The sequence below is a fragment of the Grampus griseus genome, assembly GCF_964374135.1.
Source record: "Grampus griseus genome assembly, chromosome: 7".
Classification (NCBI taxonomy): Eukaryota; Metazoa; Chordata; class Mammalia; order Artiodactyla; family Delphinidae; genus Grampus; species Grampus griseus.
Genome location: NC_139001.1, coordinates 42,890,877 through 42,905,611, shown reverse-complemented (window position 1 = coordinate 42,905,611; position 14,735 = coordinate 42,890,877). Strand labels below are relative to the sequence as shown.

At 41.8% G+C, this 14,735-nt stretch overlaps 1 protein-coding gene across 3 annotated transcripts in view; it reads left to right on the top strand.

Moving 5' to 3' along the window:
* Positions 1-14,735, top strand: part of MYO1B (myosin IB) — a 189,582-nt gene that overhangs the window by 30,613 nt on the left and 144,234 nt on the right. For 2 of the 3 annotated variants that reach the window (XM_082657745.1, XM_082657744.1), the window contains exon 2: positions 1,156-1,299. In XM_082657745.1, the coding sequence (XP_082513871.1) occupies positions 1,165-1,299 (135 nt within the window). In that variant the 5' untranslated portion in view covers positions 1,156-1,164. Of the gene's footprint in view, positions 1-1,108; positions 1,300-14,735 lie in introns of those variants that run through there. The other variant, XM_082657746.1, reaches the window with a different exon arrangement.

Sequence of the window (14,735 nt, the reverse complement as noted above, 5' to 3'; positions counted from 1 at the left end):
ACACACACACACACACACACACACACACACACACACACCTCGCCACACCACACACACTCTCCTAAATTCAGATAGTACTCTTGACAGTGATCAGATTTGAAGTCTTGGGCATTTAACCTTCTGCTCTTGGGTGGCACCGCGCACTTTAGAGTGGGAGTCCAGTGCTGCCTTTGCAGCGTGCCTGTGTTTTCCACTTGGTAGGCTTTCACGTTGAGCTAAAAGGAAACTAGTATTTCTGGTCTATTCGTTGCATGTTAATTCAGTTTTGCTGTTCTAGCGGTGTGTCTGTTGGAATGAGCGTTGAGAATATTGAGGTCACTCTTGGCAGGTTATATCATATAGGCAACCTTTGATTTTCAAGTGGGGTGTATCATTTTCTTTATAAGTCAGCGTTGACTCCTGGAATGAAATTTCTCCCCATAGATGTAGTGTTATAAGTGGTGATTTAAGTTCTTTTAGCACAAAATGTAACACACTCCTAATTAACCATAAGCAGGATTTCTTAATCTCCCTGAGCTTCCTTATCTTAAAATGGGGATAATGATAACAACCTACCTCATAGAGTTGTGAGGATTAAATTAATTAATGCATGGAAAGTTCTTGATACAGCATCTGATATGTGACAAAAGTACTCAGTAAATGTTAGCATCATTTTTTAAACATTTCCTGGGAAATGGCATTCTGCATTTCATCATGGAATACTGGGGGATGCCATCTTCGGGCAGCAGGTTCCTGTGGGTTCAAGTCTGACATTGGTAGGCAAGGGCTAGTGGAAAGGGGTGGGTTGGGTTCTCTTGCTAGAGCTTTGCAACTTCTGGTTGGGGAGAGGAGATGGTCTACAGAAGAAAACGGTGACCCTGGCTTCCTAGTGGCTCTTTCTGTAGATGGACTTTGCTTGGGTTGATGACTGGGAGGGAGGTTTGTTTGTGGCAGCAGGTTGGCAAGTGGGGCTTCTAGCAGCTTGGCAGTGACTGCAGCTTCCGCAGAGGCTTCTGACGTAGGTTTTGGGGGCAGGGGCAGGGGCGGGTTACGACATTGATGAGGCAGGTGAGGGCCATTTGGAACTAGCAGTGTTTCATTTCTCCATTGGTGCTAAGAACCCATCTGAAATTATCTTGCTCATTTATATTGTCCCACTTTCCCTCTTTCTTACAGCAAGAGACTATGGCCAAAATGGAGGTGAAAACGTCACTTCTGGACAATATGATTGGAGTTGGAGATATGGTTCTTTTAGAACCTCTCAATGAGGAGACCGTCATCAACAACCTCAAGAAACGGTTTGATCACAATGAGATATATGTGAGTGTGCACTGGAGGTCGTCTGGGGGGTTTAGACTTTGCATTTTGTGGCACAGACCTGGCTTTTCTTCCTTAGACTCTTCTCTCTTTTTTCTGTTTGTTTACTGGAGTCCAGAGGTATTTGTTTATACCCTCAGGAAGAGTTTTGGGTTTGCTCATTTGGCACGTGAGTAATATCGCATTAGAGTCGAGTGAGTCTGCTTTCCACACGGTGTTTGTAGAGGGCTGACTGTGCAGAGTGTTGCCCTGGATGTCGGGGGTGTTCTAAAACAAGTGGAAGACTTAGTTCTGCCCTCGGAGGAACATGTATTCAGGAGGAAGTTTGAAATCCACAGGCGGCTTCTTGGATACCTTCGTAAGATTAGCAGCCTGACCTTTGAGAAGCTACTCATTAAGATGCAAGGCAGTGAACCGTCAAAAAAGACATAAACCTTCTTAACATTTGTAGTTAGTAGAGACAGGAGCAAATTACCAGATACGAATATGTGTTTGGTCCCTGGAGATTTGGGAATAGTCATGTCCTGCTATACAAAAGTATCATGTCAGACACAAAAATGAAAACATATAAATATATATAGTAATAGAAATTTTATGTTGTAAAAATTCTTTATAAAGGATTTCATAGTGTTACTCTATTAAGTTTGTTAAATATATTTAAAACATGAGTCAAAAATGCTTTTATATATAGCTTTTCAGGAATTTGCATAAAGCACAGGAATTTGCATCTGTTCAGGTAGAGACATGTTAACTAAACCAAGGAGATGAAGATTCCCTGTACCAGCAGCTGAGAAGGAAGTGGATGGATGGGGTGGAAGTAGTTTTAATAGCTTCTGACTCGCTTCTGAGTTCTTTTCTCCCCATGTTGTAGTCTATCTGTGTCTAGATATGAATGGGATTATTGGGACCATGCTTCATGTTTTTCTGTCTATCAGTGTGGGGACAGGAGGAGGAAACATAAGTAAATAAAACGAGAGCATGTAACTGATTATAACTTTGTAGAACTAACATATTTTTAAAAATTATATGCGAAGCTGTATTTTATGTTGCCTATAGCTTTCCTTTCCAGATAGGCGATCATGTTTCAAGGATAATTTTGGATAATTAATTCTTTTTTTTAAAATTTATTTTATTTTTGACTGCACTGGGTCTTTGTTGCTGCGTGCGGGCTTTTCTCTAGTTGAGGTGAGCGGGGCCTATTCTTCATTGCGGTGCATGGGCTTCTCATTGCGATGGCTTCTCTTGTTGCAGAGCACGGGCTCTAGATGCGCGGGCTCAGTAGTTGTGGCCCGCGGGCTCTAGAGTGCAGGCTCAGTAGCTGTGGCGCACGGGCTTAGTTCCGTGGCATGTGGGATCTTCCCAGACCAGGGCTCGAACCCGTGTCCCCTGCATTGGCAGGCGGATTCTTAACCACTGCTCCACCAGGGAAGCCCGGATAATTAATTTCTTGATGAAACAGGAGTCACCATCTGGGAACTGAACTTTCAGTCTTTCTTGATTTGATTGTTGGAGGTAGGGGGAGGTTGACAGTAACCTGAGATATATGGATACTGCTTTGGAATATTAATTTGGTAACTGGCTGCCAAACTAACTAAGAGGTGTAGTTATGTAAACTGCTGATTCAGATGGAAGAGGTATAAAACGCCATTGCTGTAGAGCAGGTGAGAGGTGTTGTTTGGTTTGGCAGTGAGGCCCCGTGTCACCTTTCCTCAAAGTGTAGCAGTTCAGTTTTCAGGTGGGAAAACATCATGGTTCTGCAGCTTTAATTGAAAATGTGGTCTGATAGCAAATAAAAGACAGACTTTAAACATTGGTCTTTGAGATGGAGATAGGAGGCATCAGATATATCCTAACCGACGTTGGCTGATCATTTTTCTTTCTGGCTCTAAGAGGCACAGTTCACTTTCAGCTGAATTGAGAATAGGATGGAGAGTAGAACATTACATGCATTCAAATACCTGATTTGTTGTGGCCACTAAAAATAAAAGAATCTCCTTTTTAACAAAATGTCAAGTGTTAACATTCATGAGTCTTTAGCAGACGAACTCTCTGGGTTTCAGCCTTACATGATTTTATTTTCTGACTGTTTTAGGAATGTTCTTTCTGGTATGAGACAAAAGCAGAAAATTGCTTTTTGCTTCCAGATATTCATATAATTAATGTTTTCCATGATACTTTGGGACTATTATTTCCATGAGATGTGTGCCTTCATTTTGTAACTTTAAACACACGTCATATTGGAGAATTGGGCATTCTCTATTTTAAGCAAAAAAGAAAAAAAAAAACAGCTTATAGGGTAATGTGTGTAGTATGATCTTATTTTTTTTAATGGGGGTTTATGGATGTGTCCATATGTTTGTATATTTGTATGAACATAGAGAAAGCCATGCTAACTTTAGTACCATGCTAACTTTAGCATGGGTGGATTTAGGCATGCTAACTTTAGTGGGGTGGGTTGGGATATGGGGACGGGGAAGAGTTATTACTCTTTTAGACCTCAGTATTATAGGGCTTGTTAAGTCAAGTATGTATTGGTTTTGTAATTTTTTTTTTTTTTTTGCGGTACGTGGGCCTCTCACTCTTGTGGCCTCTCCCGTTGCGGAGCACAGGCTCTGGACGCGCAGGCTCAGTGGCCATGGCTCACGGGCCCAGCCGCTCCGCGGCATGTGGGATCTTCCCGGACCGGGGCACGAACCCGTGTCCCCTGCATCGGCAGGTGGACTCTCAACCACTGCGCCACCAGGAAGCCCTGGTTTTGTAATTTTTAAAAAATACTGTACGATAAATTTGATTACCCCACCTTACCCTGTGTAACCCCACATGATGTATATACTACCCTTGGGAGATCTGTTTCTGGCTCTTATTCTGATAAGCGTCCTGCTTTGCTTTTCTTCTTGGGTTGCTGAAAATTGTTCAGCTGATGCCAAAGGCCAAGTTAATGACATACAATATTTTACTATCTTGTATTTCACTTTGTTTTTTAATTCTTTCCCAGGAAGAGAAGGTACAGTTTTTAAAATTTTTTTATTATTTAGTCTCTGTTGTAGTCTCATAGCTTTACTTTATCCTATAAAATTGTGTGATGGTCTCGAGTGATCCGTCATGCAAACATACCGAACAGTCATTTGTATGTTCAGAAGCCGTGGTTGATAAGGGGGCCTGTGAACAGAGGGACGCTTGGCTCAGACTTTAGAACTCTGGCTGTACCCAGAGCTTTTGCAGCCTCTTGTGTGAGCCAGCTGTAGGTCAGGGGACCCTGTTCTTCCAACCTGCCCCCCACACCCCCGCTTTCACCACCATATCTAGAGGTAAGAAATATTCCCTGCCTTCACAGAGTTCTCACAAGATAAGAGTTACCAACTCTCTAGAGTATTTATAACCCCCAGTGATCCTCTGGATCTCCAGCCAGCTGAATCTGGAAGTGGAATCCCTGGTGATCCTGTCATACTAAACCGGAAGCTCTGGGTAGGCCAATGAGTCACACGTCCTCCTCAAACTACTGACTGTGGCCAGGTGACCAGAATGAGCTGAATGGCTTCAGAAAATGATGTCTGCTCCTAGGATTGGCGGAGGGTCAGTTTTCTCCAAAGTAGATGGGTTGTGTGTAAGTAGGTTGAATACTCTACTAAATATCTCTATCAGCGTGTGAGGAAGAGGGAAGGGCAGTGGATGCTGATGAGGCCCTCTGCTGTAACCCCGTCACAGGCTTGGTAGGGAATTCTATAGTGAAGTGGTTTTATTGGTGTTGCTACCATGCTGAAGGATATGTTCCATGAGAAGCATTTATGATTGGAATTCTAAGCTTCAGGTGCACCCAAAGGCATGCCTCTCAAGACTTTTCTCCTGGAGAACTCCTTATGGTAGAGAAGAGTAGGGACTTCCCTGGCGGTCCAGTGGTTAAGACGCCACGCTTCCATTGCAGGGGGCACAGGTTCAATCCTTGGTCAAGGAGCTAAGATCCCGTATGCCGCATGGTGTGGCCAAAAAAAAAAAAAAAAAAAAGGAGAAGAGTAAAAAGGGCCCTGGGGTGGGTAGTTGAAGTCTGTCCACTTTGGGGAAATACTGTTGAAATCTTTGCTTCCAAAGTCATTCAAAGTTTTATTCTATTCTGTAATGCATATCATATGGTTTTGTTTTAATCTACTCTACTCTTTGCAACCCTTATTTGAATAAGAAGTATTTTTGGTGCTGACAAGTAGTTGTAGTTTGTTTTCTATCTGAATTGTCAGGTTGGGGATCATCTAGATATAAGAGGTCTGAATTAGTCCAATTTTAGGATCTTATGTTAGACTACTTGTAGTTGTAAGAGGACTGCTTTGAAAGTCTAGTAAAAATTGTCTTGATTTTTAGAAGTTGGTACTAGAATTAGGATCCCCATAAAAATAGGATCCAGTACTTCTACGAAAGATAGTAAAGTGCATGCTTCAGGATTATGTCTTCTTTGCTTTGAGTTGGGTTCACACACTTGTTTAAAAAGCCCAGAGTTGGTTCAACACCCTGTCTGTAGCCGGGCAGAGTCTCTAAATCTGAGACAGTTCCAGATGTTGACGTGGTCCTTGCGGGAAGGCTGTTCCATTGGAGATGGAGGTGGATCAGGTAAGAACAGATAGAGGGAATGTTGGCCCAGTGGGGTAACACACAGGGTCAGAGACTGTTTGCTTTGATTCCTCACTCTTGGCCAAGTGCAGTGCAGGCTGGGCCCAGCTGCAGGACGTGCTCCAGCAGTCTCTGTGGGGTCAGTGGTGGGAAATGCTGGTTGTGACATTCCTAAGCTCCGCTCTTCTGTATTCTTTCTGTCCTTTGTCAGAGCTTCTTCTGGCCTCCCCACCCCCGTCCACAGCCAGATGGGATGGTGGCAGGATTTCATGTGAACTTGGTATGCAGGAGACGCAGCCAGACGTGATTCTGTTTTTAGGGTGACTGGGCAGGACTGTGGTTCTGTTCAGGAACAGGAAAGCTGCAATTTAAGCAAGAACAAGGCCCAGGGCAAATTTGGAAACTAAAGAACCAAGGTGTCCATTCTTTGACAGGAAGTATTTTTGGTACTAACAAGTAGATTTAGTTTGTTTTCTATCTGAATTGTCAGGTGGGGATCATCCAGATATAGAGGTCTGAATTAGTCCAATTTTAGAATCTTAAGTTAAACTACTTGTAGATGTAAGAGTGACTGCTTTGAAAGTCTAGTAAAAATTGTCTTAATTTTTAGAAGTTGGTAGTAGAATTAGGATCTCCGTAAGGATGGGATCCAATACTCTTATGAAAAATATTCAAATGTAAGTACAATATATTTGGTTTAAAATATTGGAAAGTAAATGAAAATAATACTAGTTAACATTTATTTGACTAATAATAGAAAAGGAAGGTGCTTATATCGATAGCTTCGGATAAAAGGTAGAGAGTAGACCAAGGGTCCCTGCTTTGTTTCTCTTATCTGCCTTAACTCAGGGACAGGCAGGAAAGAGTTCCTTGGTCGGGGCTGGAGGTGGTCTTCGGGCTGTCTGTCTTTTCCTACTTAGAATTTTATATGCAACGCTCAGAGGACAACTAGTATTGCTAGGAATAGCCCTTCTGAGCTGAAGATTCAGTAAGTTTTGTGAGCCGTTAGAGGTTCTTTTAGAATAAACACTTAGTTATGTTGTGGAAACACAGGAAAAAATAATTTGGATACTGTTAGAAACAACCAATGAGATTATAAGTAAAATACGTAAATTTTTTATGCGCCCAAGTCAGCCACAAAATTATATTTAAGGGTGCTGGCTGAGCACAATAAATGAGGTAAACATTAAAAAAAAATACTAGTTAACATTTATATGTTTATGTGAAGTGTCAAAACCACTTTTCATTTGTATACATGAAAATTCCTACCTTTTGGGGATAACATTTTTCCTGAGAATTTAGTATAAATGGTGTATTAGTTTTCTCTTGCTGCAGAATAGATTGCCCCAAACTTAGTGACTTAAAATAACATACATGTATTATCTGACTCTTTCTGTGGGACAGGCATTCGGGCATGGCTTAGCTGGGTCCTCTGTTTGGGGTCTCACCAGGCTGTCATCAAGGTGTCAGCCAGGACTGCAGTCTTGTTAGGGGCTCGGCCCTTTTCCAAGCTCACGGGGCTGTTGGCAGAGAGTAGGGCTGGAGTTCATATGCCCAGCTTAGTGTTATTCCTACCCAGATGTTCTCTAAATTTTTTTCTTTTTAAAATTTCCTTTAAACAGCCTTAAAAAAATTACACAAGTAACAAATGCTTTTGGGGAAAAAAAATGAGATAGCATAGGGATACATAACATAAAAATGTAATTTTCTTATCTCAGCCTTAAAAAAATTACACAAGTAACAAATGCTTTGGGGAAAAAAACATAACATAAAAATGTAATTTTCTTATCTCAGTACCCCAGTCATTTCCAGAAGTAATGGTAGTTGGGTGGGTCATCTTCCAGATTATGTAAGTTTGATTAAAAATTAAATTTGTTTTGGTTTTAGAGTTGGAAGTAGAAGGTTCTCCTTCATCTAGGTGGATGGGCCTTTACCCAGAGAACCCAGACCCAGCAAATTTGAGTGAAACAAGAACCTTCTTTAATGCCACCTCCCCTCCCACCTTGACCAAGTGGGGGAAGGAAGACGGACTCCTGAGCTGGTGAAATGAAATGCCTAGACTTGACTGTGTATGAGGGGTTCACCAAATGCAGACTCAGCCTGCGCGGCTCGTTGAAAAGGTAGACAATTAAGGAAACATGGAGAACAAATTGTGTGTGTTTTCAAGAGTGTAGCTTTGGTTTTTGGAATGGAGTCACAGCATTAGGGGGCTAGATAGAGCTGGGGAACAACAGCAGACCATGAGGCTGTTGTGTCTAGTTTCGGAGCACAGTCTGTCTCTTGGACAGTTTTGTAATACTTTTCAAAACAATGATTTTTGGTAAAAGCTTGCCAGTTTCAACCTGTCCAAGCTCCCTTAAAACCTTTGGTGATTGAAAAAATTCTTCCTCTTAGAACTTGCAAAATGGCATGAGTTTATCTGTTATCTGCCAAGCTTAGGGAGTACATGCAGGCACTATATAGTACTTGATATATTTGAATAATATTTATAATATATTAATTTAAATGTTGTAATTGAAGCTGTACTTGAAGTTCACTTTGGAGGAAATTAAGGCCCAACTTCAGGTCTGCAGAAATGTCATCTTTTGGTGGCAGTGTGGTGGGTACTAGGAAGCAAGGACCTGAGCTCCAGTCCTGGCTCTGTTACTTACCATCTGTGAGACCTGGAACAAGTACTTTAACTCCCAGGAGAGTGTTTTCTTATTGGTAAAATGATAAACAATGACAGTTAACACGTATTAAGTCCTTATTGGTACAATATGCTATTCTAAGCACTTTACATGTACGTGTTTATTTAAGTTTTACTAGAGTCCTATGCACTGAAGGTTTTCAAATTATCTTCATTTTACATATGAGGAAACTGAGACTCAGAAGGCTAAGTAACCTGTCCAAGGTCACACAGCGAGTAGGTGATGGGACTGGGATTCATATCCAGGAAGTCTGGCTCTGTAGTTCATGCTCTTAATAATGGTCCTGCTAAGTTTACGCAGTTACCATGTGCATCAGTGATACCACTAATAGGGAAGCATTCTCAGCCTACAAAGTGCTGTTCAACATAACTGAGTATGATACTGAGTGTATAGGTTTTGGAGCAAGGCAGCCTCAACAACCCAGACAAATAATTGAAGAGATAATCCGTATTCCTGCCACGTGTTGAGTTAGCATTCAGCAGTACAGTGACGTGAACTAGTGTGACAGGGAATAAGTGCATTCAGTTCTAAAGTCGTAGGTGCTCTCTAGTCAAAGAAAAGTGATAGCAACCGTTAGGATGGTGTGTTCCTCTCTGGAAGGTGGGAGACGATCTTGGGAGGAGATGGATTTTCATCCTGTTCACTGGATGGCAGGTGATTGATAACTGCACAGGGTCCTTTACCTTTAAGAGCACACAGTAGAGGGACTTCCTCCCTGGTGGTCCAGTGGTTAAGACTCCGTGCTTCCACTGCAGGGGGCACAGATTTGATCCGTGGTCGGGGAACTAAAAGCCTGCATGCCTCAGGGCACAGCCAGAAAAAAAAAAAAAAGAGCACAGAGTAGAGGAGGAAGAAGCAATTCACCACAAGAGCCATGTGGCTAATTCATGCGGCTGATTCACCCCTCCCCTCTACACACACATCTCTTTCTGCTCTTAGATCTATAGTACAGATAAGTATTAATGATAATCCTAATTTCTAAAGAGAGGCTGTTTTGTGCATCCAACTGTGTTGTGGCATATTGGGCAAGGCATGGGCCTTTGGCAGACAGGCCAAGGTTGTGTCTTGGTCACTCACAACCACTGTGACCATTGAAGTAATTGACGGTCAGTTCTCTCATCTGTAAAAGAGGTATCATGATGCTTATCTTGTTGAGTTGTTTTGGAGATTAAGGGGCATTTTATTTTATTTATTTATTTATTTATTTTGCGGTAAGCGCAGGCCTCTCACTGTCGTGGTCTCTCCCGTTGCGGAGCACAGGCTCCGGACGCACAGGCTCAGCGACCATGGCTCACGGGCCTAGCCGCTCCGCGGCACGTGGGATCCTCCCGGACCGGGGCACGAACCCGTGTTCCCTGCATCGGCAGGCGGACTCTCAACCACTGCGCCACCAGGGAAGCCCCTAAGGGGCATTTTAGCCCGGTGCTTGACATATAGTTGGAATGGAGTACCTGACCACATGACCATCTGAAAAACTTGGAAACCCAGCATGACTTTTCTTCAAGATTTCAGACCCTGAGCTTTTCTTATAATCAGAATTTTCTCTCTCCCCCCTTCCCTGACTCTCTCGTTGCCTCTCCTCCCTCCCCTTTTCCCTACCCCCGCCTACTTTGGTATTCATTACACAGATTTCACTTTTGTTGGATTACTACTTTCAATTAGCCACATAATATTATTTTCAAGACTTGTAGCTGGTAGCATACCTGAAACACAGGACCACTCAGTACCTTTAGTTAAGAGACTCTTATTAGGTCTAGAGAATGATACATATTTGGAAAATACTTGTTCCTTACAGAGCAACGAAGATAAGGTAGTATTGTGTTATCCTGCTCTGAAATAAAGGCTGCCCGAAGTGATATTTTTAGCCGGTATTTCGGCGTGGCATAGAGCTCATATATAGTTCTTTAATTCATAGTCTGAAATGACTGTCAGCACAGGAACAAAGGATTATAATATGATGGTAGTTAAGGCATGTCTCAGACTACACTGACAGGGACCATGCCTGACAAGCTTGCCTGATCTAAGGCCAGTGATTTAGCACAGCATAGATAAAAAGATGAATAGGGCTTGAATCTCTCCTCAAACTTTGAGTTGAGAAATACTGAAAAAAATAAAATATCAACAGAAGCAGACGCCAGGAGTCATGATGTGGTGAGGCCATGATGGGCCGTGTGTAGGCAGAGACTGTGAATAAGAGTCTTTGCAACAGGCCAGCTTTGGAGTAGAAAGTGAGAAGACCAGTCAGTAGCAGGCCCAGAGGAAGCAGAAATGTGAGAAGGGGATGAGCACGTTGCTAGTGGGACTGGAAAGGAGGTCTTCACACACTTGTGTTGCTTTGTTCCATAATGTGGCCTCACAGCCATCCATACTCACTTTTGGGTCCCAGCTTTTCTTGTAGCTCGGTAATGGGTTCCTCGGGGGTTCCTGGGTATGTGATTATCACAGTAAAACCTTCAGTACTTGATGTAACTTGAGGGCATCTCTGTGCCCAGCAGCTGACAGAGCTTGACAAATCATACTTCTCTATTCTTGCATCACAGACCTTGGTGTAGAGCTTTGGCGTTAAACTGCTCCTGCTACTACTTGTGAGACCTTGAGCAAGTCTTTAAAACCTTCTAATGCCTTTAGTTTCTTCCTCTGTGAAAATTAGGCTGTCATTATTGGTTATATGTATCACAGATCTGTTCTTAGATGGGGGTGTGAGGTGTATGTCTGAATTCCACTGTTTCAGATTTAAGACCCAGATAGAAGCCTACATCAGTGATTGACCTTATGTTTGTAATTTTTCACTTAAGCAGTTTTTCACGATTTTGAACTGTGTCTGAAAAACCAACCAGAGCGTATGGTAGACCAAACTGTGTCTTTAAAAAAAAAAAACAATTAAGACAAAAGCCCTCTTCAGGGAAATTTGGGAAATCTTACAGATGGCTAAATTTAAAATGCTGCGACCCATAATGTCTTGATGTCTTGTGATCAGATTCCCAGGACCCGAGACCCAAGAAGAGGGTGAATTCCTCTGTGTGAAGTGAATAGCATGTTGTCATTTCTGAAGATTCCACCAGCTTGTCTTGTAGAGCCGTTTTCTCAGTATCCCAGGCTTTTCCTACTGGCTTCATTAAGACCATACGTACCTCGTGTGCCCCTCTGATAACTCATCCATTCCCTGTATACAGAGAGCATTTGGTAAGACTTCAGCATCATAGGACTCCTCCATGCATTTAGCTGAGATACTAACGTGTATTGTAGGCTTTTGAGTCCTGATTTGGCTATTTACTGTGGCCAAAAATTCCAGTAGAGCCAAACTCACAGTAGGTAACATTTATGAGATGCTTGCTGTATGTGTCAGGTGGTTCGTGCTTTAACGCACAATCTCACTTAATCCTCAGATTAGACAGGAGGAACCAGTATCGTCCTCCTTGTCCAGATGATGAAACTGGGATTTGGAGAGGTTCAGTCATGTGCCCAGGTTCACACAAAACTGAAAAACTTTGCTAGATAACTTGGAGCTAAGGTTTACACAATATTTCAAATACATTTGAAGCCTTGTCCTACTGTATGACATAGAATCTGAGCAAAGAGCTCAAAAACACTGAAGTCGGGGTGACTTGGGTTCAAGTTCAGTCAGTTTCATCATCTAACCCCCCTTACCCCACACACTGACTTTTACTTCAAAACTGCTCTCAGACTGAAGCCCAGACTGCTCACTCTGACATTTGAGGCTGTCTGAAATTTGATTCCAGTCTTACTTTCTAAGCTATTACTCACAGGAGGTCTTTGCTTGAGGCAAGCTGTTTTATCCCCTGTGTCTGAAATGTGGTTGGGTGGGCCTTTAGGCTGCTATCCATGTTTTAATCCATGTTATAGCCTGTGTAGAATTTCCTTTTTTTTTAAGGCTGAATAATATTCCATTGTATCTGTACACCATACTTTGTTTACCCATTCATCCGTCAGTGGGCGCTTGGGTTACTTCTACCTTTTGGCAGTTGTGAACAGTGCTACAGTTGAACCTGGGTGTACAGATATCTGCTTTGAGTCTCTAGCAATTCATACTTAAAAAAAATACATTTTGAAGAATACAACTATCCTAGCGAAAAATTTTTAAAAAGGGCAGGGTTCAACTATGACCTAAAAACCAGAATCTCATATGCTGCTCTTCGGTGGAATGTTACTTTATCCAAATCTTGCCCATCCTTTTAGACCTACCCAAATCCTGTGACTTCTCCAGAGCATTCTTGGAGCTCTGCAGTTGACAGTGACCTTTGCTTCGTTTAAACCCAAAGCACTCCTTTAGGCAGTAAGAAAAGAAAGACTAATGCACTCATTTAGCTAGGAATCACTTAAATCCTGTTGCATCTGTTTTTGTGCCTACGGCTGTTAACCCTTAAATTTTATGTTTTATGATATAAAAGTCTCACCTCCTAAGCTCTATTATAATCTCCCAGGGGCACAGACCACAGGAGTGTCCTGTATTTTCACCATGCCTAAGATGATGTTTTGCTTAAAGAAGGCTCTTGATAAATTTGTTGCTTGCTTGTTAAAATGGTTGTAGCCTAAATTCAGTCAAGGAAATCAATGCGGTTGTGCAGCCACGTGAAGGGTTATTTTTACCTGAGTCCTGATCCATCCTGGATTTGAACTATTATTACTTTAGAGGTGAAAGAAACATGGCTTGGAGACTGGGACTTGGAGAACTCCAACACATTCTTAAATATTTTTTGATGACATTTTAGACTAAATACTTAGCATGAAGTGAGGTATTTAAATAAACATTACCTGTTGCATTGCTACCTTCCTGATTCATTTCTCTGAAGTTAAAGGATGATTGTGACACAACGTCTTGCATTTCTTCAAGAGGTAGGCACAACTTGATGTGCTGGGATAAACATTGAAAAAAAAATTCTTTTCTGTTGAGATAAAAAAATTTCCCTGTAGCTAGAAGATCTTTTCTCCCCCTTTCTTTTTTGTTTATTCCTGGTGGTGTAAGGATTTCAGCATTCTGCAGATAGTCAAAAGGGAGGCTTCTGCCCAACAGAGTAGCTCTCTATTATACAAAGGCGAAGACGCCCGGGTAAGGCGTTGTACAACACAAGTTGCTGTGATGAGGTGTTCTTGGCCACTTTTTGCCAAAGCTTTCCAGGCCTGACAGCATGGCTTGTGTGCTCTAATGAAAAGAGAACAGATTCTTGGCTCCTGGTCCTGATTCCACTTTTGTTAGATAATGTGGTCATACCACTTAACTTCTTTGTGCTCCATTGTTATGGACATTGAAATGGAGACTTCATTTCTACCTCATGGGGATTTAGGAAGAGTTTAGTAAAAAGGTGCTTCAGTGTATATTGTATATCAGAACTTTAATAACTCTGGGGATGAGTTTTTAAGAAACTGCAGTGACGATTTGTAAACAAGTCGCCAAAAGTCATTCTGAGGAAAATAAGAAGCTGGTAGATAGGCAGATGGGATGCCTAGTTAGAGTCTCAACAGAGCAGGGGCTTTACAAATATTTTGGAAGAATTTGATATTTGGAGAGAAGCCTCATCATGGTGAAAAGAAGTCATTATAGGATTTCCTTATGTGTATTTTATGGTTTAGTTATAATTTTATTTTCAATTTCGTTGAAATATAAACTTTCAGGGTTAGGGCTTCTTAAGATCTTAATTTTGCCCTGGGAAGAACTATGATATGAAAGATGTGAAAGTCTTGTGACTTTTCTGTTGTGTACTGACGTTTCCTTTACCTGGCCTTGTGGAGGAATGTGTGTACAGTACTGCATAATGGAGATGCACAAAATATTAAAACTGTGCTTCACTATTTAACTTGAAGCAAGTGTTTTTGGTTGGATATCTTTCCAAAATGTATTTATTGCATACGTCCTTGTCGTCGAAAACAGAATACTGTCTGTCTCATTTTGGCCCTTGATTGTTAGGCTGTGTTCCGACTCAGTGCTGTAATAAGGCACTCAGGGCCCACTGAGCTGAGCTGTTGGTTCTTATTCTGAACAACTCTTCATTTTTATACTTTTAGAATTATTTTGATCACTCCTTACTCCTTTCTTTCCTTCTCTGTCTCTCTTTTTTATCCTTTTTCTGTCTCTTTTTCCATTAGTGGCCGTTGTTTCTTTGCTTAGGGTGGGAGCTTTTAACCTGGTATATCAAC